The sequence below is a fragment of the Capra hircus genome, chromosome 28 (assembly GCF_001704415.2).
Source record: "Capra hircus breed San Clemente chromosome 28, ASM170441v1, whole genome shotgun sequence".
In the NCBI taxonomy this organism is placed as follows: domain Eukaryota; kingdom Metazoa; phylum Chordata; class Mammalia; order Artiodactyla; family Bovidae; genus Capra; species Capra hircus.
Genome location: NC_030835.1, coordinates 12,895,703 through 12,922,024, shown reverse-complemented (window position 1 = coordinate 12,922,024; position 26,322 = coordinate 12,895,703). Strand labels below are relative to the sequence as shown.

At 43.3% G+C, this 26,322-nt stretch overlaps 1 protein-coding gene across 30 annotated transcripts in view; it reads right to left on the bottom strand.

Moving 5' to 3' along the window:
- The window catches only part of KCNMA1 (potassium calcium-activated channel subfamily M alpha 1), a 768,728-nt gene that overhangs the window by 106,153 nt on the left and 636,253 nt on the right, over positions 1-26,322 (bottom strand). For 26 of the 30 annotated variants that reach the window (XM_018042414.1, XM_018042412.1, XM_018042422.1 and 23 more), the window contains one exon: positions 3-96. In XM_018042414.1, coding sequence (XP_017897903.1) covers positions 3-96 — 94 coding nt within the window. Of the gene's footprint in view, positions 1-2; positions 97-4,699; positions 4,787-26,322 lie in introns of all 30 variants that reach the window. The other 4 variants (XM_018042426.1, XM_018042405.1, XM_018042399.1 and 1 more) reach the window with 1 other exon arrangement.

Genomic DNA, 26,322 nt, shown 5'->3' with positions numbered 1-26,322 from the left:
ACCTCATCAGCTTGGGCGAGGTGCTGGGTGAGTTCCGCATGCCTCCGTTGCGCTGCTTTTTTTTGGGTGACAGTGTCGACGGCTGCTCATCTTCAACTGGAAATACAGGCAGCTCATGAGATTATGAACAGTTTGAGGGCAGACTGTGAAATACAGGCAAGATATCAAAGGACACACACTTACGGCTCAGTCACTCACTAGGAATTCGTGGCCGTGTCTTAGGACCCAATGACAAAAATAATCAAAGAGCCCGGCTTAGAGGAGGTGAGAGCATCACCTCTCAACACTCTAGCATTTGAACATGCACTTTCAAAGACTAAAACAGTTTATAAACACCCTGCCAATAGAAAGAACAGAAATTGCAAAAATATGGATGTATATATATATATATGGGAACACGCCATCATTCTGCTTAGAATTCATTTTTGTTCCTTTGCCTTGCTGGATGACCAAAAATCGCAGCAGCATGAGAGCTGCCAGCTGGCTGCTTCTGCAAATGAACCAACAAAACCGGTTCCTAATTCCTGCACGCCAGAGGAAAAGAGCCTTGGAGAGGCAAGGACTGGAGGCCTTAACAGCCAATGTTTCAATCCATCAGGACTGGGAACATTGGTGGGTTCTGGCCCAAGAATCCCAGCCCAATGCAGCTCTTGTCCCTCCACCTCCCAGGAGAGAGGGCCTGTGGAGCTGTGCATGTGGGGTCCTTTCTCAATTCATTAAGACACGAGAAAGGGGCTGCAAGCACCCAAACGAAGGAGCAGGTTGCCATTGAATGATATCTCTGATGATGCGGGGGGTTGCAGGGAGAGGAGTGGTGGGCAGGAGAGCAGGGCAGCAGAGACTATTGGAAACCACAGGTTGTTTTCCAAATGTTTAAACCACACAGATCGCTAAGCAATGTGAAGCTCTGCTCACAAACAACACAGCATACGCTATTGCTTTTGCCCAAAGACACCCACTAATAAGCTCTGGAGATATAGTAGCCTGCATCGTGCCTCTTTTTTAAGAGAGCTGCTTCATAATTAGCAGATGCATACCCAGCCTGTCACCCAAGGGCACCAGCAGCAAAATCCTAGTCTTCCTCTCCCCACCCCCATGATTCAGGCTAAAGCTGTAATGTCAAGAGGGAAAAACAGGATCCTTGGATTCTTATTGTTGACTGCAACACAGACTGGGAGGAAGCATCCCTGAAACTCAAAATGACATGCAGTTACCTTAAAGCTAAGAGGAGAAATATTAGCAGCGACAACATCAAAAGAAGCTTGATAGGTGTTAAAGGTGCACAAGGCTTAAGTGGGGGAGGAGATGCCATCTCAGCTGCTTGATATTATCCAGGAAGACCCATATCAGAACGTGCATGATATGGTACTTCTCTGAAAACACTAGACACATTTAATTTTATGATATATGGCCTCAAAGAGTTTATAATAATCCAGTGCTAGTGTTAGTCACTCGGTCGTGTCTGACTCTTTGCAACCCTATGGACTATTGCCCGCCAGGCTTCTCTGTCCATGGGATTTCCCAAGCAAGAATACTGGAGTGGGTAGCCATTCCCTTCTCTAGGAGGATCTTCCCAGTCCAGGGATCGAACCCAGGTTTCCAGCACTGCAGGCAGATTCTTTACAGTCTGAGTCAACCAGGGAAGACCATGATAATACAACTACCCTCTAAATCTGCTTCCAAGTATCACCCTTGGTACACTCCTTTATTCTACTGTTAGTCTGAGGTTGTCTAACTTTTGGCTGACACAAGGAAATGGAACAAGAATGTAGCTGGAAGTGAGAGCGTGACTGGAAGAAATAAAGGCAGATCAATCACCTGCAAGTGCCCTTAGCCCTTACACTCTGTCACCTGCTGCTCCCCCTGCACAGGCTCCCCTCCCCCACCCACCCCGCCTGCCTCAGGCCCAGGCTCAGGTTGTGACCGTTATCAGTCACTTAGGTCTCCAGGAAGGACTATGTGGCTGGAAGGATATCGCATCTTATCAGAAATGAGTATCCACAAGCAAATCACAGAGACTAAACAGCACTTAAAAGATTAAAGGAAATAAATACAAGCCACACAAATGGTATTGAAAAAAATCACTTAGAGGTGATATGCATCTCTCAGTAAGCAAGCAGGCACTCTGTTCTAGACCTGCATTTATCTTCCTTTCATAGGAGAGGGGCCAGGCATCCCAGGCAATGATGGAGTAGAAAAGGAGTAAGATTAAGAGACAGAGAGAATGTGTATGGGTCTAAGTGTACTTTTGCACTTTCCCCACCTTGGGATGGGGTAGAAAGTCCTGCGCTGACTACCCATGTAATACAAAGTCATCTTTTAATATGGGCCACTTGCAAGGGTTGTATTTTGTTCAAGATGACCTGGATTAGTTGAGTAGCATGATGCACTAAATAACACATGTGCATGTGAGTTGATCTAGTAGGAGGTGGAAATTCTTTTCTTCTTATCACACAAGCCTTCTTATGGTTAGGATGAAATGTCCAGAAATGTTTTTTACCTACCCTAGGCTAGCTTTATTCAAGCCCACCAGATGTTGCCACGGTTTTGTCCAATTACACAGTAAGCGTGTGTTTGTAGGAAGTCAGAGTCTCCGGCATTTCTGCTGGATTCTTTTGCTTAACTTTACTTTCCTCATTTACACTGGCTAATGATACATAACCCTCTCTTGTTAAGTGCCCATTAACCTGGCGCCTGGTCTATCTGTGTACCTGCAGTGATCTTCAGATGGAAGACTTGCAAGTTAATACTTGTTCGCCAGCTCCAGGGAAACACCCAGTTCCGGTGCTAAAGTCAGGCCTCCTACTATGCAAGGAAACGATTTATTTTCATCGCAACTCAGAGAGCTCATCCATCATAATCATACTGCATTTAAACTGGGATTTGTTCTCTTAAATGAAATGCATGTTCAAAGGTTTCCTCGTATACTGGAAATGCAGATCTGTTCCCTGAAGAGATGGGGCAGGGTAGGTGGGGGTGGGGGGCAGGGAAATGTCTCCAGCTTAAATATACGAATGCTGTGTAATGGAGGCCATTACACGTGGCTTGGATCCCACTAGAGGAGCCGCGATCACTTCTGCCTCCTAAGTAGGATATAAACCATATTTAATTATTATCCTTTTATATGGATTCCATCAATTTCTGCATATATAAGGAAAGCAGATTGAGGAAAACTTTTAGTTAAGCTATAAAATATAATTTTCATTTCGTGGCTTCTGTGACTACATGAGAGGAATAAAAATTGAATTAAAAAGGGAGACTTACTTTGGTGAAAGACAAGTATCAAAGGAATGGGCTACTACCTCATGCCAACACACATGTCCAGGTTCCCAGTTAGTCTGGTTTCTGGCTAATTATAATACACCTCTGTCTCCAGCATTTCCACCAAGGTCCTCCTGCTGCGGAAGCAGTAGGAAGATAAGATCTTTTAAAGGAACCTGACTTACCAGCTTCTTTAAAACACAAACAAGTTCAGGAATCCAATGTGGAATTTTTATAGGCGCTGAACTCCATCCAGTCTCTGAGTACTCATAAAATTCAAGGGCTTGTTTTTGCACATCCCTAAGTATAACACTTAATGTGCTGTTGTAACTTCCCAGTGCTCGCTTGTCTAATAGGCACTGAATCTAACAGTTTTACAGTTTGGGAAGACTCCGTGCTAGAAAAATGTCAGGCAAATCTAATGAGCCTTCAGATCCCTTGGTTTGCGCTGGAGTTTAATTTAAAGTTACAATGATGTTTTAACATGTTTGCTTATACTTGACTAAAGAGGATTCATTATTTCAATGACATAACCTCCAGACAATGTTCTGGGAATTGATTTAAGATGTGGTGGTAATTCCAACAGCCTTAATGCAGAGCCGAACATCTGTAACAACATTTTACTCAACTTTTCATCGGCACTCTTTTCTAAGCAAAACCAAGGCAACGTCTTCCAGAAACACTGGCCAGAACTCCGGGCTCCCTTCAAGATGATCATATACTTTACTGCATTTTTTTAAAAAAGAGAAATCCCTTGCTTTATTGGCCTAGCCAACTTGTAAACACTGTGTCAAGGTTCATCAGTGCCTCTCCATGGGCACTTTGAGTAAAATGGGGCAACAACTTCAGCTTGCCTACATAGTCCAGAGCTGACCCAACTCTCAGCTCCAGCCTGGGGCACATTCCTTTGTCCCAGTTTCCTCAACAGGGTTTAGGGGAATGATGCCCTCCGAGACTTAAAGGTGAGTTTGTTGGCTGCAGTTAAAAAATAGTTCAAAGCAAATAAACTCGGAAATGTAATAAAAGGCAAACAACCCATAAACATGAGTCAACTGGCTATCTCCATTACGTTATTAATCACCACATCTGGCGAAACCCACATCTGCACACACTTAGCAGATCATTAGTAATGTCATATTCACACTGGAATCACTCAGAGTAAGAGGCATGCAAAGTGGTTTGAACGCAGAGGCATAGAACTAACAGGGCTTCCGACTGGAGTCCTGTGCAAGCTGCTAGTTTGAGGGGAGGGTAGTTTTAATGATTATTTATCATTTTGTATGGATTTTCTCTTTGGCATTTTGCTGCCCAACAAGCTAGATGCATGCTGAAATCCACAGTAGCACATCTTCCTTCTCCCCCTGAGCTCAGCATGTTAAGGTAGAACATTAAGGGGTGCAGTTATTAAAAAGTGGGATAGATTCCAGAGCTCCTTCACCTGGCTCGGTCACAAGCTGAGAATTGTGAGCTGTGTTCTTGAACTCAAATGGGTCTTTGGAATAGCGTGATCTAGCTCCAACCTTGACTGCCAAACAATAACAAGAAAAGAAAACTGAAATTAATCCTTTGTGAAATTTTTCATTGGAAAAGCTCCAAACCAGTTTTCACACTGAACAAAATTATAGTTTTAAATTAAAATGGAAGTTTCTTCCCTCACAGCTAAATTGCAGGGTTTTTCTCTTTTCCCCCCCAATGACTTCTTGAAATTCTTTTCACTGCATTATTGTCATTGATGTCAGATGGGATAATGTGTCAGCAGACAATCTTGCTTGTGTCATCATTTCCCCAAATATACAGAGTTCCTTTCTCCCCCCACGATATATACACAGACACAGACAATTCAGTTTTGCGGAAAGACCAAACTCATTATCTTCCAAAACCTGCTAAAATGCATCCTACTGAATAATCATTAGAGTCCAAGTTATCAACCCTCAGTGTGAAACTATCATTTTCATCTCAAACCACTGGCTTGGTTAGCTCCCTTGGTTGTGAGATCGCTGCTTAACTTGCATTAAACGCCAGGGGTCTGCCACTCCTAAGAAAGGGTGATGTGTCGGTCGCATCTCCTTGTATGGTGAGTGATGTCAGTGAGAATCGGATGTGTGTTTTCAGCCTTTCAGGACGTGAATGTTGTTTTACTAAAAATGGCAACTTATGAAATTGTGGGACTAGAGATTGAACAAGTGTGCTTCCTGTTTCCTGGGTTTATCAAACTTCCCTTCCTCCCAAGAAAAATCAAGTAAGTTGTAGTAGTACAGTCACTTTTCAACAAACTGATTCATGATAGATAAAACTCTCAGGCTGATTCAACCTCTCTATAGGACGACTGCCTCAGACTTTCACTAGGAAATCTGGGCTAGCAAACTCCAAGGTCTTATAGTGTAGCCAGGAAAAAGAAATCCCTGATTTGCAGCACATAATGGCACCTGTTTTACAAAGAGATGTTTCCTGTCTTACAATTATAGACCACCAGAACCCTGGCTGTCTGTCACTCAAACCAGACGGGTGAGAGAGTATGAATGTTCCCAGAAGCAATGAAGGCAAAGTAAGAACAAGAACAACAAACGCCAGATAAATAACCCATCCTGTGAGTCTGGTCCTATAACTGCTAAAAAGGAGCACTTAATGATTGTTTCAGGATAAATCTTGTGGTGGGAATGTTACGTGCCATCAATGAGGCTGAGCAGCTACAATAAAGTAAGACTGGCATCGGAGCCAAGTTCTATGCCTACAAGGTCAGCAGGCAGCTCAAGAACACGGGGAAATTAAAGTGGGTGATATCCTGGAAGTAAGAGTTTCTGGTCTGACAACCTAGTGTGTGCGTGCATGCGTGCGTGCATGCGTGCGTGCATGCGTGCTCAGTAGCATCTGACTCTTTGTGACCCCATGGACTGCAGCCCACCAGGCTCCTCTATCCATGAGGTTTCCCAGACAAGAATACTGGAGCGGACTGCCATTTCCTTCTCCAGGGGATCTTTCCAACCCAGGGATCAAAGCCACATCTCTTGCTTGGCAGGGTGCTTCTTTACCACTGCGCCTTATTTCACCAGGAAGTTTGGTGAAGATTTTGCAGTATTATGGATAAAATCAATCCCCCAAAAGCTGACTTGTTTTGAAACATCATGGTGAATATTAATACAGAGATCATTAAAAGATGAAGGCTGCTCCCTACCCAAAGCAATGTGAACACTAATAATATCACCAACACAATATACATAACTCTCTACAACTGGATAATCACTTTACCATGTACAGTATCAGGCAGGATCATTTTACAACTGCTAGCTGAGAAACAGTAAATACATTTATTTGGAAAACCTAGAGGATGGAGGCTGGAAACAACAATGACCTGTTACCATGCAAAATGAGGGTGGGAAGTCCCCAAGCTGCCTGAGTCCAGGCGCGGGGAGCAGCACCCCATGGGAGAGTGAGGGGTAGGGAAGGGGAGGCCTGTTAGAGCTTTTTCATTTCTGGCTTTTGTGGAGCTAATAGGAGAATGGGGAGGGAGACTTTAAGGAACAATGGGTTATGTAGAAGTTAATCATAGGGTATATTTCTGACTCTATTCACTGCCTAGGAAACCTGAATTGTGTAAGTTTGAGGCCATCAACACAGAGTAATGAAAGAATTCAGCTCTGCATGGGAGAGAGAAGAAATACTATATAAATATATTAACAGAATCCGCATGACCTGGTTTGTAATGTTCTCTACAGAAATACTGTGGCCTAACAGATCCTCAAGAATCAAATTTGGTGGAGTAGATGTACCTTCTGTACCGACACACCCCATCTCAAACCATAGCCTCCTGTTCTATATGCATCCTGGTTAGGGTCCAACATTCCCCAGTCGCCTCTATCTAGAATCACAGCTCAAATACCTTTACTAAAAACCTGACCTGTCATTACAACTTGCCCAGCACTCTTGCCCTGCTCAGTACTCAGTAGACAATTTCTCTTGGCAATCCAGTTGCCTTTGGTACTTTTCTTTTTTTTTTTTTTTGGAATAACTGTCTCCATCACCTCAAGGGCAAAGAAGGATCTCAAGAAAAGATTACCATGTATAAGCTTCTTAGAGATGAAGACAGAGAAAACAAGGAAAGTTTAAAAGCAAATACACAATGGAAATGAGAACTGCAAGAACGTCTTTGAAATTTCACTATGGAGTTGGGAGTTGGGAAGACAGTAGAAGAAAACTTTTACTCTGAATCAAACAAAGAAAGTGTATAGGAGTTCAACCAAAACAGCCTCTTCTCAACTTCCCTCTCCTTCTCTGCTTGCTACTCCCAGCGCCAATATGATGGTAAAAGCTTTGAGGTCAAAAAGTGTGTCTCACTTCTTTCTGAAACCCTGACACATTGTAGTACATGTTTTGTGGGGACAAGCTTCAAAATAAGGATGAAATCTGCCAAGTTCCTGGCACCAACAGCTGCCATCTTTCTTTTTATATTTCTCAAGTTCTGGGATCAGCAAACTATACTGTGGAACATATTTATGTAGTGCTTATAAGCTAAAAATAATTTTTACATTTTTAAGTGGTTGAGGAGAAATCTAAGGCGAATAATATTTCATAACACATTGAAATGATATGAAAATTTCAGTAGCTCTAAATAAAGTTTATCACTACATGGCCACAGTCATTTGTTTACCTAGCATCTCTGGCTGTTTGCACTCTACAACACAGAGATAAATAACTGCAATTGAGACTGCGTGGCCTGCAAAGTATAGCGTATTTACCCTTGATAGCAAAGGTTTGCTGATTCCTGCTCCTATCTTCTCACAGTTTCCTAGCTTTCCAGTTTTCAAAAAGGACAATGCTCTTTCCAATCTGCCAAGATAGCCAGACAATGAAAGCAACACATACGGAACTCACTTCCAGTGCACAGATGTGGAAAAGCCAGGAGGGAAGTCAAGTCAGGAGGGAAGTCGGGAAGGATGGAAGTATAAATAGTTTAGAGCCTCCAATGTCCTTCCCACCACATCCGCTATTTGTCTGGCAGGCTTCTTTGCCTTGGGGGAGACCAGCCAGGTGAGTTTCTCATTTTCCCATGCAAGCTAAGTTAGAGCCCTCCACCGTGCACTTTGAGAATCAAGGCCAACCACATCCACCATGAGCAATTCCTCGGAGCTGTCAGTGTGTGCTCCAAGTCCACCCGGCAAGAGCCCATCCAAGACAACAGATTAACCATTAGACTAGATATGTTGAAAATATATAGCGTCAACCTTTCCCCAGCTAGCTCAGAGCGATATATAGATGATTATTTCAACCGTCAGCTGCCGCATAGATTTAAACCCCTGCACAATAACTCCCGGATTCATCTGCCCCTTGTCAAACTTGCACAGCTTTACTTGGAGGATACGTGGTGTGGCAGTTTCACTGTGAACCCAGAATGATCCAGACGGCTGCTGTCTTTTTGTTAACAGGAAGCCAAACTGATGAGTTTGTAATGCATTTCTTATCAAAAGTACTTTCAGAAGAGAAAATGTGCCCCATACATTTGGCTAGAATTTCACATCAACTAGATTATGGGCTTAATCAGAACATCTCTGTGATTTTCTTGGGGAAACAGGTAACTTCTGCATTCATCCCATTCAAGCCACCTTATGCCCATAAGAGACGTATATATGAATTTATAATTATTCTTGATTCTTCCCCCTCCTGCAGTATACTTAATAAAAATCATCAGCTGGAGTCTACGAAGCTATGGTGCTTAATAGGTTCAAGCGTGCTAGTATATTTTTTAAAGTTAATGCTGTTCTTTTTGAGCTGTGTGTCTGAAATGATCATTGTGAATAAAGGGATTGTAATTTTCAACTCAAATGTTTAACAAAGACAAAATGAACCGTAATGGAATTTATGGAGTCTGTGAAGGAACTCTCTAATATGGTTTATTATCGAATAGATTTGGATTTACTGTAGGACAAACTGGTCTCTCTGAAATGTATCAAGAGAAAATGCCTGGAAGGTGCTGAACACTGTTCCTGGAACAATTCAAGTGCTCACAGATGGCAGAGCTGCCAGTTGTGTTGTGTTTCTTATTCTAACCCCTACTGACTTCTGAAATTCAGTGCTTACATGCCAACACTAAAATCACTATTTGTCCTGCCTTTATTTGAAATTCTAAGATTTTATTCATCATGCACTTTTTTGCATTCTGATGCTTTAGAATACTGCATGCACCTATTATTTATCTTGGGGCTTCCCTGGTGGCTCAATCAGTAAAGAATCACCTGCAATGAAGAAGATGTGGGTTCAGTCCCTGGGTCAGGAAGATCCCCTGGAGAAGGGCATGGCGACCCATGCCAGTATTCTTGCCTGGATAATCCCATGGACTGAGGAACTTGGCAGGCTACAAGCCCACAGGGTCACAAAGAGTCGGACACGACTGAAGTGACTGAGCTCACATTATTTATCTTGATGACTAAGGTTTTTGGTGACTTCTTAAATTTGGTGCCTCAAGCAAGCGTCTCATTCTTCCCACTCTGGCCACAGCCCTGCCCGGCCATTTCTCAAGAGTGTTCTAGGTACTGGACTCTGCCTGTGGTTATAGAGAAGTTATCTTAATTTGCCCTGCCTGTGTGTATACATGCCCCCTTGTTCGGAACTGGACAGGCAAATGTAAAATATGACTCATTCTTTTGATCACTTCATGCTGTCTGTATAAGACTGTTCAGGAAAATCCTTGCAAGAAAGGCTTCCTTGTGGATTTACAGATTGTCAGACACCCAAAGGAGTGGAGGAAAGATCATGCTGCCTCCGGAATCTGAGATATGCCACCAGCCCAGGGTGAGAAGCAAAGGGTCAGGCCTCTCCCGGACTTAATTTCACACCTCACATCAAATTCTCCTGCTGAACACAATGTGTATTTACATTTCCACTTTGAGGCAGAAGTTTCTATTTGCTTACATGTGTTGACTCAGTGGTTACCTTCCTTCTCTTTTTGTTTTTCCTCCCCCTAAACGGCTTCCAGTAAACAAGACTGGCAGAAGATGTCAATCAGATTTTCTTTTTCATTTTCACTTTGGTATTTATGTCTTCAGAATTAATGCTTGCCCCAGTGATTCTATTTGAAGATCAGCCTAGAATCTAATTGTGTGTATGTTAAATTATTTTCTAAACCATAAGATGCTGTACAGATAAGGACCATTATTATTATTAATATCATTATTATTATTGGTTCATCCATAAACACCATATCTGCCACTGAGCCAGTTTTGTCAAGAGCCCCCTAGCATTCTAACATGTATTCCACATGACTGCTCTCTGAACCTCAGATAAAGGTAAAATGCATGGGTTTTTAGTGCAACCCAGGCACACTGCGTGGCCTGATGAAGAATGCCCTGCCAGAACACTTTAGAAATACTGTATGCTTTTAACCTTGGGAGGTGAGGACCAGTCTGGATTGTGACTTTACACTAAACATAGCATTTAGTATATTTCCTAAGGGCATAGTCACCTTCTAAAGATGTTCTCAAACTATAAAACCATCATCCGTATTCTACTATAATTTATCTTCAGACACAGCCCCTGCAACATTTGAAATTGGTAGTGCACGGTAGGACATTGCTGGTCAACACAGAGCAAGTGGGATGCAGGCACAGGGCTAGACTGGGTTTAGGCATGAGCAGGCCTGACCCTCCTTGGGCTCAAGGCTATACTAATAATACCAACCCAGGAGCACCCAGGTCTGTGGACTTCTCCTCCAGATCATTACTGCCAGAAGTCTGTTAGTGAGAAGAGCATGAAGACATGGGTTTGTGGAGTAAGGTGACCTGTTCAAGTCCTAACTCTGATCTTCATTAGAGGTCTCATCTTACACAAGTTCCTCAACACCTCCAATGTCACAAGATCCATGCTGGACAGATGAGAACACCAAGATCTGGAGATGTTGTGGGCTTAAGTGAGATAACCAGTGACCATATGCTGAGGACAAATACTGTCTTGGTGTGCTCTGCATAGCACCATCCGGCTGCTCCATCAGATTTTATATGTAGGACAATCTTTAAAGATTATCTGTAAAAATATGGATTTTAACTGTTTAAAAACCTTGCAAAAGACTGGACTCCCATCCTAGGAAGGTAACTGTCTCACAGGACATGAGCTCACCAGCTCCTCAAATACCCCCAGGCTGCCTCCTGGACCCCCAGTCACATGGCAGGTACTCCATGTCAGCATCTCGGGCTCTGACTCCAGTGACACTCAAGTGTGCTATTCCTGAGACAAGGAGCATTGGGATGGAAGATCCCTCTACATATATCAACTACTACTGAGCTGCAATGAGGATAATGGTTAAGCACACAGGCCTTGAAACCACTCTGCTCGGTCTGAACTTGAGTATCTGGTAAATTACCTAAATTCATTTTTCTCACCTATAAGCTGGGAATAATCTTTCCTCACGGGGTGGTGGTAAGGATAGATTGGAAAAAAATGAAGAAAAGGGAATAGCTTGAAAAGTGCTAAGAAGAGTTCCTGGTAGGCTCTTGATAAATGTTACCCATCATTATTATCTTGGCTTTGAGAAGTCAAAGTAATTAGAGCTCTTTCCCATCACAAGGCCAATCTGCTTTCTTCTGATTTTGTTCTACTCAAATGCATTCACAGACTCTCCTCTTTTCAAAGCAACTGAGCTGGTATCCAGCCACTGGAATGGGGTGAGATTCACCACTCCACCCCCATTCTCTGCGTCCTGTCGACAGTCACCTTTGGCCCATATTTCATATGGCCCCAATGAACTGCTCAGGTCAAAATAATTAGGCTATGCCAAGTGTCATAAAAACAAGAAAAGCCAGAAAATGTTTAAATGGGCCTCAATTGAAGAAGGCTGGAACCATTCAGAGCAACAACAAATGAAAGTCAGATGGAAACATGGAGAAACCCCACCGTTTGCTCTAAATTACAGGAAATTCATGTTGCCTGATTGTGAGGGGCTTTTCCTTGGATTTCTCGTGGGAGGTCATGGGATTGGGGCAAGTGCCTGGGAGATGATAGGAGGGGAAGGGGGATGATGAGGCAAAGGGGTGGCGACTCCTCATCTGTTCCTTCCTTTCACCTCCCTACTCTAACCACCCTTCAAGAAACAGGTTAGCTTGCTTCTTCAAGCGAGCCTTCCCAGATGACTGTAACAAGGTGGAATCGTTCATTTCTTTAAAAGTCCCTTGGCACTTCTCATCTCACACCCCTTTGATTATCTTTATTTTTTTTTGCATTATAATTTGTTTCCCATTTTCCATGCATTCTCCCCAACTAGACGTGTAAGTTTCTTAATGCAATCTACAAATCTCTGAATCTCTTATAGTGCTGAGCCCCTAGTAAAGTTTCTGAGAAATAACTCCTAGTTACCAAGGAGGTGTCATTGCATAGGGAAAAAGCACAGCCAAGTGGTGAGGAGCCCAGCTCTAGGTCCAAGCTTAGACTCATTGTGTATCCTTGGCAAGACCCTTCCCCTTCTGCAGGACTGGCATTAATTAAGCATAGGAGTTTTTCAGCTCTGCTTTGTAATGGTTCTGGGCTTAACCTTCTCTTCTGTTACTTGCCAGATATCACAGGAGCCAGCCATGGACTGAAGGCCTCATAACCCTACAACCACAAATAATTATCCACAACTTCCTACCCAAAGACTCAACCCAAAGCACGAAAGACTAGGAAAAGCAGGATTTCTGGTCCAAGGGAAATGGTTCTCAACTCCTCCTTTCAATAGAAGAAACTGGAGAACTCTACAGAACACCAAAGCAATTCAACACAAATCCTGAGGGATCAGAGGTTAGGCATTTCTTTTTCTTTTTTTCCAAAATCTTTTTCAAGATGTACAATAAAATAGATCCCCAAGTCTAGCTGGAGTAACAAGCCAACTGTATTAAAGTTATCTGTAATTGGGTAAAATTCACAAGTTGTATGAAATAACAAGGTTGCATGATAATATCAGGTGAGGGCTAAATGATACCCTCTAGAGAGAAAGGGTGAAAAGGTCTGGGAGGTCAGGGAAAACAAGGCTGGAAACAAGAGTTGGATGGAGAGAGATGTCAGCCTCATTCACCTGTGTATCCCCAGAACCAAACACAGGGCCTGGCATGCTAGGGGCACTCAAGCTGTGATGCTGAATAAACCAGGGGTGGGAAGAGCATGCTGGGTGGGGAGGTGAGCTGGAGCAAAGGCAAGGAAGTGAGGGGTCACTAAGCCTAGGGACTAAAGGAAAAGCAGTTTGGCTAGAGTAGGAAGGTTTATTTAAAGGCACATTTGGGGGACATAGGAACACAGATAGTATACAGGCTTTGAAATCCAAATGGTGGGATTTGGATAATACTTGGTGATAATCTGAATCCTCTGGAAGGTATTTTTCCTTTGATTTCAATACTCAGATCCAGAGAGGACAGTATGAGGTTTGCATTCTGGAAAAGTCTATCAGAAATCCCCATAATTCAGTTTACTTTCTTTCTGGCCACTTAGAAGTTATAAAGGTTCAAGACAAGATGCACACGCATGTGCACAGAATTGATAAGGAAGAGGCCCCTGGCAACGGTCCAGGTCTATTGGAGGCCTTGATTTTACTCTAGAGAGTGAAATATTTCACAGGAAAATAAAGTAATTTAATGCCAGGGAAAGGGGTCCTGTGAAACCCACAGGCTGCTTCCTCAAAGCCCAGCCAGGTAAATCTACCCTTGACCCTGGGTGGTTATTTCCTGTCTTCAACTATACATGTTGATCCCAGTCCATAGAAACAGAACTTGAAGCTACAAAACTGATTGCAATCAATACTTTGAAAAACATTTGCAACAAAGCCAGTGTTTTCAAGTGGATTCACTGAGAAGAAAATGTTGCCCCCAATCCTATACTTCATGGTTTCACCTAACCAATAACACTTCAGGATTTTCTCTGCCAAAAGCATATAAGTGGATAAAATAAGAATGTATATGATGTCATCTGGATCCTTAACCCACACCCCTTTAGATCAGTACGCCTAGAAAAAGTTTTTTTAAAAACTCAAAAGAGAAAAATTCCTATAGGATTCCCAAAATTAATGGTTTCAAAGTTCTAAATTACAAAAAGAGTAAAAAATATTTGCATTGAAATGTCTCCATAGTCTGATAGATAGCATTTGACAATGAAGAAAATAAACCCAATATATAAGTCATCCTGGAATGTATTTTAATTCCCCCCTTACATAATCTCAATAAATCCATTAGCTCCTAAATAAGCCATGTTTATAGCAAACACCCTGTAAAAAAGCAATACTGTAGATTAAGGAAAAAAAAATAGTAAAAATATGTAGTTATGTCTTTAAACAAATTTAAAAGATTGAAAAATTACCTGTGGGTGGATTGAAAACAAAAAACAAGAGTAAGTTTTACCTGTACATTTGTTTTTCCCCCCTCACTGTTGACAAACTGATCAGCCTTTGTGTGGATAATCTTATCAGAGAACAAAACCAAAACACCCTCTGAGCCTGTTTGTCAGAAATTTAGTACTGGCCCAAGGAGGAAAGCAACCTTCTTTGGTTAACTTGGATTCCAAAGTAATTCTCGATGAAAGAGCATTACGTTAAAATCATTTTTATATAGCACATTAATCCAGAACAAAAGCCCCCTTTATAAAAATGACCCTCATTATCCTGGTATGGAATGAAGCCTAGGGAATTAATTTGTATAAATAAACATTAGTTAAGAATTAGACTTGCTGCATAACAATGATCAGATGGCAGAGGTAATCCAGACTTAGGGGTGAGAATATGGTGTTGCTTTTAACAACAGCAACAGTTATTTAACTAGGACTTGTTCCAAATGAGACTTAAATCAAGCAAGTTGGATTTAAGGAAATCTTTGCAGTTTAAAGGTGTCGCCTTATTTGAGGGCTATCTCCTCAACAAAAAAACAAATGAACATAGTTTTAAAAATTCATTGCGGAGAAATAAAGGAGAGAGAATCTGTAAAAGAAAAAGCAGGGAGTGGACGGGCGAGGGTAGGACCTAGAGTGAGCCAGGAAGCTTTCATTTATAGAAGAGCAGCGCCACCTGCTGGTAGACCGGCATTTCGAGGCCCTCTGCAGTGTGGGGGCCATCATCTATCTTGCAATCTATGCATAAATATACAGCAGTATTTTTCAGCTGCTGTTATACATAAGAATTTTATTACCAGTCGGCAGATTTCTAACACACTGGTTGCAGTTTAATAATCCTCTATTACCTGAAGTATGGGTTATATAAAAACCTAGAATGTTAATTGTTGACAAACCAATTCTAATACGTAAAGCGCTGTAAGTCACCCAGTAAATATTCAAATAAATCAAAAGGGATAGCTCTTTTTCCTCTAACAACGTGTTATTAAACACCACAACTTGATCACTTATATAAAAATAATGTTCATACATTTCAATGTACTAAGAAACAAGGAAAAATGCATCATAATCTTACTAATGGAGAGTTTTCCCTTCATTTACAATTTAGAGGAAAATGTTTTTGCAGGGAATACTTTTCTTATCTTTAAAAACTGGACTTAAACCAATGTGTCACTTAGGGAATTTTCTCATATAACAAAACCTGAGTTATAAACAACTAAGATTGCATCTATAAAAGGTTATATTTTTTAAATGGCACTATAGGAGTCACAGAACATGTAAGTCACTGATAGAGTGAGAAACAGTACCTGTCATTTTTTCCAGGAAAAGATCATACAAACGTGATAGCAAAGGAACGCAATAAAAGGAAGAAACAGGAATGTGATTGGTGACTCTGATTATATCAGCAAAGGAAACTGTGAAATAAATTAACACCCAAGCACCCAGGAAAGGCATATTGCGGCTTTACTGAAAGTGATCGGTATGTAACAGAGAAGGCTGGTGATTTTGTAAGAACAGAAATAAAGTGTAGGCTGTGAAATCTGGTGGTGATAACTAATGACCGCACTACTTACAACTCTGATTTGATCTCTAACAGAAAAAAATAAAAAAGCACTCTACAGGATAGATGTATCCAATATGAACCGAATTTTTCACTTGAAACGAAAAAACCCCAAATGGGATCAAAGGGCCCCAGAAAATGAAAAATGACACTTCCTATGTTGCTTTGATTTGATCTCAAGCCAAACGACCATGCTGATAACATTCCATAGCTTAAGAAGAAGCTTGGATTATAATGGGAAGTGGGTGAGTGCCACTGCCCATTCAGCTGATGGGAAGCCTGCTCTAATTTCAAAACCTTATTGAGATTTAATCTGTAACAACTACAGTGAAAAAGAAGCTGGTCCAGCAACCAAAGGGGCATCCCTTAACACACACACACACACACACACACACACACACTCAATTTTGTTATTTCTGATGGGAACTGTGGAATCCCTCCACATTCCATTCTTCCACCTAAGTTGGGTAAGACATATGTGTAAAGAGAATCAAACGTCAGAGTGCCTCCTGTAAGCCTACAGCATCTCCAGTTACCTATCAAAAGGGACTTGAGGAGGAGGGTCTCGAGCATGAGCAGAGAGCATCTTCTCTCCCGTTTCAGCTGGTTCCCACTCATGGGGAGAGACAGTGTTGCCAGCAGCAATTCCAGGCAGATGTGGAGGCTGTGTGGGACTCTGCAATCTGGGGCTGTCGAGACTTGAGTGGGTCATCCAGTGTATTAGCACAGCGAGAGAAGGTCCCTGCAGCTGACTGGGGTCTGAGTGATTAAAGGTACAAGCCCTGCCTTCAAACCAGTTGAGACAAATTCAATTAATGGGGGATCAGAGTTCGATGAAAGCAGCTTGTTTGAGTCAGAAATGTACTGCAGGCCTGAAGGGCTTTGTGAGGTTACTCCAGGAGTGAAACAATGGGTTTGCCATGCATTCCCAAGTCACACCTCGACCACCCAGACTCAAAGGCCTGAAAACACAGAGAAGGGACTGTATCAGCATCCTCAGATCTACCGCGGACTCCAAACACTGAGCCCACCAGAGAAGCAGTGGAAGAAAGAAGAAACAGTGGTCAATTCTGGATCCAGCTCTTCAAGAGTGCTCCAGCGGCCAAAGGAAGCAGCTGCTCAGAAGCAAATGTTTTGGCCAAGATGGCACGAGGAAACGAGAAGCAAGACCTCTAAGCTCAAGCTCCTCTTGTCTCTTGAGATTCGTGCCCAATAAACTGTGGAAACATAATCCCAACACCGTGTATATGTTATTCAGCAAGTCTGTGTTGAATCCCTACTGTGTGCCTTGGCTGCTGTGAGTAATACACTGGGAATCCAAAGACCAGTGAGAGTTGTGTGTGCTCATCGTTTATTTCTATAAAGCTCAGCATGAAAACTGCTCTAAATGAGGCTTATAGCAAACTAGATGTCCATCAACAGATGAATGGATAAAGTAGTTGTGGTACATATAGACAATGGAATATTACTCAGCCATAAAAGGAACACATTTGAGTTCATTATAGTGAGATGGAGGAACATACAACCTTTTACACAGAGTGAAGTACGTCAGAAAGAGAAAAGCAAATATCGTATACTAATGCATATATACATGGAACCAAAAAATGGTACCAATGAGCCTATTTTCAACGAAGGAGTGGAGGATAGAGAACAGACTTTGAACACAGCAGGGGAAGGAGAGGGTGGGATGAACTAAGAAAGTAGCATTGATATATATACACATTGATATATATGTGTAAAATAGCTAGCTAATGGAAAGCTGCTGCATAACATAGGAAGCCCAGCCTGGCACTCTGTGATGACCTAGAGGGATGGGATGGGGTGGGTGAGAGGGAGACTCAAGAGGGAGGGTGTGTGTGTATATATACACATACATACATATATATAGTTATGACTGATTCACACTGCTGTATGGCAGAAACCAACACACTACTGTAAAGCAATTATCCTCCAATTTAAAATAAATAAATAAATAAGGCATACAGGAACTGTTAACAGAATTGGAGAAGATGCATCCATCTGAGGGGGGTGGGGCAGTGAAGAAAAGTCTTCACAGAGATGGCCATATTTGAACTACGTGTTTAAATCAGGAGTTTTTCTGTAAAGGTCAGGTAGTAACTATTTTACTTATGCTCTCTGTTGCAACTACTCAACTTTGTGGTTTTGACTTGAAGGCCGCCATTGATAATACGCAAATAAATGGCTATGACTGTGTTACAATAAAACCTTATTTACTAAAACAAGGAGAAGGGCCACAACTGGCTGGCCTCTGCTTTAAAGGATCGGTAAGCTTCTATCAGCTAGAAAAGCAGAGGAATCACAGGCAGGGGAAAAAGTTATAGAAATGTGTATATAATGAAAACAAGACATTTTTTAAAAGAAAAGTTAAATGAAAGATACATGGAGAATGGAATTAGTAAAACAAGTTGAGGTCAAACTGTGAAGGGCTTTGAAGGCTGGAGGTCGCCCTATTGAAAACAAGAAGCCATCAAAAGTTTATTATTTTCTCCTTTAAATGGGATAACAACATGATGGAATCTGTGCTTTAACATAATAAATGTAGTGGCAGTTTAGTAGCAAGAGAGACTAATTAAGTGGAGGGCAGCGGTAGTCTAACAGATGAGAAAAAAAAATGAGGGCTTGAGGTTAGCAATGCCACTAAGAAGAAGAAGAGAGGGCTTGAAATGTAATCTGGAGATCAAACTAGATGGCTTGGCCATCAGTAGGATGGAGGAGAGAGCAGGATCACAGGACCCTTAGGATTTCAAAATGTGTATCAATACTCACTCAAGCCATTTCTAGACTGTCCCCACATCAGGTCTGCTCAAAGAAAGAGGCAAAGGCGGGGTGTGGGTATTTGGTACTATTGACCCTGATCCTTGCACTAATCTTACTAACAGGGAAATCAACAAGCAGAAGAGCCCAACTGCTTGTAAAGAAATATGGAAGAGGTGATGTTATGAAAACTCAACACCACTCAGGCCTCAAAGATCAGCTGAGAAGCTGAGACCAAGATCACCATCAAGAAAAGAAATTTTGATGGAATTTAACAGGAAAGAAACGTTCTCTCTCCCAGTCCTCTGTTCCCCTCGTTTGCTCTCCAACCTTGTTCCAAAAACATACTGAATTCACTGTCTCTACATCTACTTTAGAGACAGAAAAGTCATAAGGCAACTTCAGCAAGATAAAGAATGACGAGAAGCAGAGTCACAGTTGGTCCGTGAGGTCCTATTACTGTCTCCCTTTTTCAGAAGAGGAAGCTAAGGAATAGAGAGGTTCTAGAGCTGGTGCAAAGGCCCATGAGAGCAAGGGATGATGTCGACTCTGGGACTACCTTGATAAAATAAGACAATGTTGGTGCCTTGAGAAGTGTAAGGACTTACACATGCATAAGGCGTTATTCTTATGGTAGCAATCAGCATCTGCCAAACATCCATTTGGTGAACAGATCAAAACATGACTGCATCAGGACTGTTCTCTAAGTCCCCAGAAAATGTACAGATCTCACCCCTTCTCTCTTTTTCCCTGCCTTAAGGTTCCCAAGAATTTCAAGCTTTAATTGCCAAGGAGATCAGTTAGTTCACTACACAGTGAGTGGGAATAGCTTGGGAGTTCCCTGCTATAATGCAGAGAAAAGACAGGAGATGTTAGCCTATCAGAGACCCATCTTTGTGTTCAGGGGAGAATTCTGTGAAGGAGCAGCCCTTCCCGAAACTAGCACCTTGCATATTTCACGTCTACATCCCCAGGCCTCCAGGCCACGTGACCTGAGTCTCTGCCTCCCCCCTGTCTGCGTTCACAGCAAGCTTCATTCTGTCATTCTCACTGTGCATCTCTTTTCTCTGCAGGTCATGGTACCTCCTTTTTCAGCAACACCTGTTTAGGGCTTGGGCTTTGAAGAATCCCTGTGAATGAGTTCTCTCAGTTGGATATGTTATAAGCCATATGTGGAAACTGACTCATCTGCACTGAAGAAATGACCAGATCAACCTTGACAAAATGCAGAGAGCAATTCAAAACCACTCAAAGGTAAGGGAATGCTTGGTATATCCTGAGAGAGCTCTGTGAGCAATGGAGAAAGCTCCCTGCCCACTTCTTACCTTGAGCAGAACACACAGAAATATGATACAATAGAAAATAATCCATGAGACATGAAGCCTTCGGACACTTTAAGGTGGGAGGAATTGTCATTCTGGTGCTGTAGGATAGGATTTGCCCACCACAAGTCAGTGTCAATGATCTTAAAAGTCATGAAGCGAAAGTGTTAATCGCTCAGTCACGTCGGACTCTTTTCAACTCTTTGGACTGTAGCCCAGCCTTCCAGGCTCCTCTGTCCATGGAATTCTCCAAGCAAGAATACTGGAGTGGGTAGCCATTCCCTTCTCCAGGATATCTTCTAAAGCCGGGGATAGAACTCAGGTCACCAGCATTGCAGGCTGATTCTTTATTATCTGAGCCACATGGAAGCCACGAGTGGCCTTAGATGTGTCTCCACATTTCAGCAGGTTGACCAGGTCACCTACAAATAGTCACAGCTCTCTACAAATGGGCCCATTTCTCACATGACCCCACCTGATGCATTATTATTTTTGTGTCACCCTGACTCGCATGAAAATGATCAAGTTCATCAAAATTAGTAAAACTGAACGCAAATACCACAAGTCCTTGATTTTCTGGGACAAACACGCTACATACATGAGCATACTTCGTATGGTGGTGTCCCTGTCTTTCCTCATTTGAAACATTGGTGGGTTTTGGCTACTGTGATTTCTTTTTTTTTTTTTTTTTTTGGTATTTGTTTCTAGATCTTCTTTCCCAGTATTGAACTTTCACAAAAAATATGGATTGTAACTCCTAGCTGATGATCTTTCAAGATCCTTCACTTATGTCCTAGTTTTTCTTGTTCTTGCTGTATTATTCCCTCTGAATCTTCTTGTATCCTGATTGTGGGGTATGAGAAGATTGTACACCACACACACATTGCATCTGTATACCTATATCTGTATAGACGCACATATTATATTGTAAGCGGCTTAGAAAGCTTGAGGAAACTTCCAGATCTGGGGCCATCTGGCTTCGGGCAGACCATCTATCCCTTTAGCCGATGGCTCAGACTCTTCCATTCATTCATTCCTTCATTCATCAGATATCTACTGAACTGGAACCCTTCAGGCCACCTCCTATTCAGGTATTCTCGCCAAAACACAAACTCAGCCAAGAACGCGAGTGTAGTATATTTCTGACCCTGGAGGGAAGGCAGGCAGTCACCCAGGTCTTTTCTTGACTGAGTGGCAATCCAACTGGCTCCAGCCCAGAAAGCTGGCAAGGGCCCGAATGGAGATTACATTCAGGCAAGCAGTCGGCTCCACTCCCAGAAGACAGCCCTTGCTTGGTGGTCTACAGAGCGCCCCTGTAGCTACCATCTTATGTGGCTCCAGCTCCGAGGAGCAGTCTTTCTCACTTCACTTCAAAGTCTTTCAGTGTAGCTCATGGTCCCCGACGCAGACAGGCCTCAAAAGCTTCCACTTTGTGCACAGGGTTTCCTCTTCAGGAGTATTTGTGGAACTCATCCTATCCTACAGAACGGGATAAAACCAGGACTTTCCGTTTTATGAGAAGAGGTTGGAAGAGTTTTCCTTTTGCTATTTCCCTTGGTGGTGGGAGGGTAGCTCCTCCTATGGATGACCAGATGAAATGGTCAGAGAAGGAAGGCCACTTTGGAATCTCCAGACCCTTTTTCCCCAGCTCATCTGAGCTAGACATCAGAAGAATGCCTCCTCAGAACAAAAATCTAGGGGTTTGTCTGGAAGCTGTCTGCAAACAAGGCACTATTTATCAAAAAGTCTTTTTGATGCTATCTGAAATTTCAACTGTGTGGATCTGACAACGCTGAACTTGTTTCTGTCCATGCAGATTCTCTTTGAAAAAATGTTTGGCTGGAGAAGCAAAATTTTGGTAAGCAAATGTGAGGATGGATGATTCCCTGGTTATCTAGGTAATTCAACATGATGGAGCACCCAGTGGTTAAGACTCTGCACTCCCACTGCGGGTGGTGCAGGCTCAAGATCCCTGGTCAGGGAACTAAGATCCCATCTCATGTAGCACGGCCAAAAAAGGAACAATGCTGGTTTAGGAGTAGACCTCTGAGAGCATGGCATTCTCAGCATGCACGCTCTACCACTGCTTGAGAGCTCAGGATTCGTGTGCTTTTCTGTGCTGTTTCAACTACCTTTTGGGGTTGAAGGTGTGCATAAATCCTCCAGTCCTGGATGCTCGCATACACACACAGTGAACTCAGATCAAATTCATGTGCACTGAGAAATGAAAAAGAAAAGAAAATTGCACCATGGTACTCAGAAATGCCACACGACTTCTTGGATTTCGTGTGGCCATACTTCACAGGAAATGTGTTTTGTATTTCCACTGGAGTCGGATAAGTGGTTGGAAATGACAGTGGATTCTCAGTGAATGGGACGTGAAGCACTTGATTATTTTCTTCCCTCCATAGATGGAAGGAGACGTTCTGTCTTCCTGAGAAAGACGGGGAGAGAAAGAGTTGCCTTGCCATACACAGGGATTTTTAAAAAGAATTCCCAAGAGCTCTAACGGGAGCCACTGCAGGCAGCTTGAGCCACGCCCCTCAGAGCTGGTCACACGCCCCTCTGGTGGCCCTCCTTGGCTTTGCTTCTGCTGCTCAGCCTGGGTCAAGGCCATTCATGCCAGTGATTCAGAGATGCCTGGCTCTATCCCCATCGACACACTCAAGACGTGGGTCTTGCTGGAAAATGGGAGGCTGGTCAGGGAGGAAAAAGAAATACTGATTCGAAAAAGAAAATTGATGGAGTGGATCCCCAAGACCAAGAGCAGTGGAGGCGACCCAGTAGGTCTCTAGTCCCAGCCGTATTGTTATTGTCGTCCAGTCACCAAGTGGTGTCTCTTTGCGACCCCAGGGACTGCAGCATGCCAGGCTTCCCTGTCCTTCACTATCTCCTGGAGTTTGCTCAAACTCATATCCATTGAGTCAGTGATCCTATCTAACCATCTCATCCTCTGCTGCCCTCTTCTTCTTTCCCAGCCATGACTTCAGGAAATTCCCTAGAAGACGACTTCACAGAGCCCCAGTTGGAATCACAATAACTGCTGGGTCAGCTGGGGAGAATTAAGCTCGAGAAATTCAACTAATGTGGAATTCAGCCACTTCAGCGCCATTAATTCAAGTTTCTTTTAAAAGGATTTAATTTCTTGGAATTGTATCTGGATAATGTGCTTCAGCTGTGAGTCCTAGAGGCTGTTAGATTGAGTCTTCCTTCTTTGGGCTTCTGAGGGGAGCTTGCTCCCTCCTCCTCCTGGCATAGCCCCAACTCACTGGTCTTCTTCACTCTCACAGAGGGGTTACTCAGGACCTCCTCAGGCCCAGTCCTTCCTTCCGTGGCTGCCATTGAGGTCTTCCCAAGACAAAGCCTCTATGGCCCATTCCCCTGTCAAATACCTAGAATGCTTTCTATGCTAATAAGAGGGCCCTACTCAACCTGTGATTTTTCCATTAGTCATGGACAGATGTGAGAGTTGGACCATAAAGAAGGCTAAGCACTGAAGAATTGATGCTTTTGAACTGTGGTACTGAAGAAGACTCTTCAGAGTTCCTTGGACAGCAAGGAGATCAAGCCAGTCAATGCTAGAGAAAATCAACACTGAATATTCATTGGAAGGACTGCTGCTGAAGCTTCAATACTTTGGCCATCTGATGCGAGGAGCTGACTCACTGGAAAAGACCCTGATGCTGGGAAAGATTGAAGGCAGGAGGAGAAGGGGGTGACAGAGGATGAGATGGCAGCATCGACTCAATGGACATCAGTCTGAGCAAACTCTGGGAGACAGTGATGAACAGGGAACCCCAGCGTGCTGCGGTCCATCGAGTCACAGAGAGTCAGACACAACTGAGCAACTGACCAACAACTCACTCTTGAAGGCTCTTCTGTTGGCACTCCCAGGCACAGGTCTCAAGCTCCAGCCAAACGGGGTGGCCAGCTGTTAGGAGGCACCGGCCCCCAGCCTCTGCTGCCACACCCTCTTATGCTGAGGCAGGACACTCTCTGCCTCCCATTCTCTGAAGCACATCTGAACTGGTCCATCCTATGGAACCTTTCCTCAGCTGACCAACAGGAGGTGGCCTCCAGGCCCCTACACTGCCCTCCCTCTCTCACAACAATCTCCACACTACCCCCAGCTTGCAGGACTGGAATCCTCGTCTTTCTTCCCCTTCCTTGGAGACAGACCGACCTATCCATCTTCTTCAGTAAGTCAATCTGTTCCACAGGCTGCAGAACTAACCATCCAGCCTGACCTCAAATCTAGCTCCACCACTGACTCACTGTGTGACTCCTGGCAAGTCTCTTAACCTCTCTGTGCCTCAGTTGCCCCATCTGTCAATGCACAGATGTGTCCATTTCCAGTTGCTTCAGCTGAAAATAAAGATTACTACCTCATGGTAAGGATTAATATTTGTAAAGGGCACAGAACAGCGCCTGCAATGCAGAAAATGCTACATGGCTGTTCAATTTAACAACAACAACAAACACACACGTATACACATACCCCCTTGCAGTGTTAGCAGAGTCCCTTGCATATAGCAAGGGCCTCCCTGGTAGCTCAGTGGTAAAGAACCTGCCTGCCAATGCAGGTGACATAAGAAATGTGGGTTCGACCCCTGGGTCAGGAAGATTCCCTGGAGGCAGGCATGACAACCCACTCCAGTATTCTTGTCTGGAGAATCCCATGGACAAAGGAGCCTGGCGGGCTACAGGCCACGGGTCACAAACAGACATCACTGAAATATATAGTGAGAGTAGATATTATACTAAGGCTAGTCTTAATGTGAATCCAAGTTAAGCAACTGGCCATTTCCCAGCACTGCTACATAAACAAGCCTTGGTTCCCAGATGATGGAAGACATCTACACTAAGAGAAGAGGTGTCAGCGTTGCTTCAAAAGGGGAAAGTGATCTTGCAGCAAATCTTAGTAGCCCTCACTCTTCTTCCCTCCTCACCAATGAGTATGACTTGTTTGTGCTCTCTACATCCACTCTATTCTGAAAACAGTTCCCATTATGCCATTCTGTGCTTCATCGCTTGTAGGCTTAAACACAAATCAAAGAGACCCCAAACGCTGAGAACTTTCCTATAAGCATGCTGGCAAATGTCCTAAATCTGTTGGGCCAGATGACAAACGTCCATCTCAGATCAGGGAAGCATCCAACTCACATGATGGGCACCATATGAGAAGAGAAGTTCCCAAAGCCTGATTGAGACCAGAGCGCTCAGATCAACTGCTCATTTCCGTCTGGATGGGATTTGCAGTGTAGCCCGGGCCGCCGCCCTGCAAGCCTCTCTCCAGTGGCTTTACACCATCCTTGGTTTGATGCTAATTCAAGACAATGCCTCATCGCATCACAACAAATTAGCCACAGACACGTGATAGCAATCAACTCAGGGGGCTGTCCTGAATGCGGGCTGGGGGATTCCCTGTCTCCACGAGCCGCACGCTCCCACAGATGTTTCTAAAAGCCTCTTCCCAGAGGCCCATTTAGAGAGAAATTAAACGCAACTTTGACTTAATTAACGTTTTAAATGATAATGAATACAATGTAGATTCATAGAAGGCATTTACATTGTGTTGTAAAATTGATAAAAATTTAATAACTCTTTGTTAATAAGTTATGTCTCCCCAGACCCATAAAAGCCTAAGGCACTGCAAACTCCAGCCTGGGTCTAATCCAGGCTCCTGGTGCAGGTGGAGGAGGGAGGCAGAGATGGACTTGACATTTGCTCCAAGCCTGCTCTAATTCAAACCTCTGCTTGTTCATCAGGACTTTATTTCATACAGTAAAGGTCAGGATTTGGGCTCAAGGCACAGCCTTGACAAGAAAGCTCAAGTGAAAGGCGGGCTGGCCCTGGCATCTGTCGCCTGTGATAGGGGAGGAGCGGGGAGATGGCGAGCCAACTGGCCACATCTGCCCTCCACCATGGAGGTAAGAGGCAGAGCCCACTGCCTGGTGGTAGGAGCTGTCAGGGTGAGTATGGTGACAACTGGCCACTGTCCTGAAATAAAAATGCAAACATAATTTCCATGTCACCTTGCATAAGGACTTCTGTTTAGCTTCCTTGTGGCACACATGC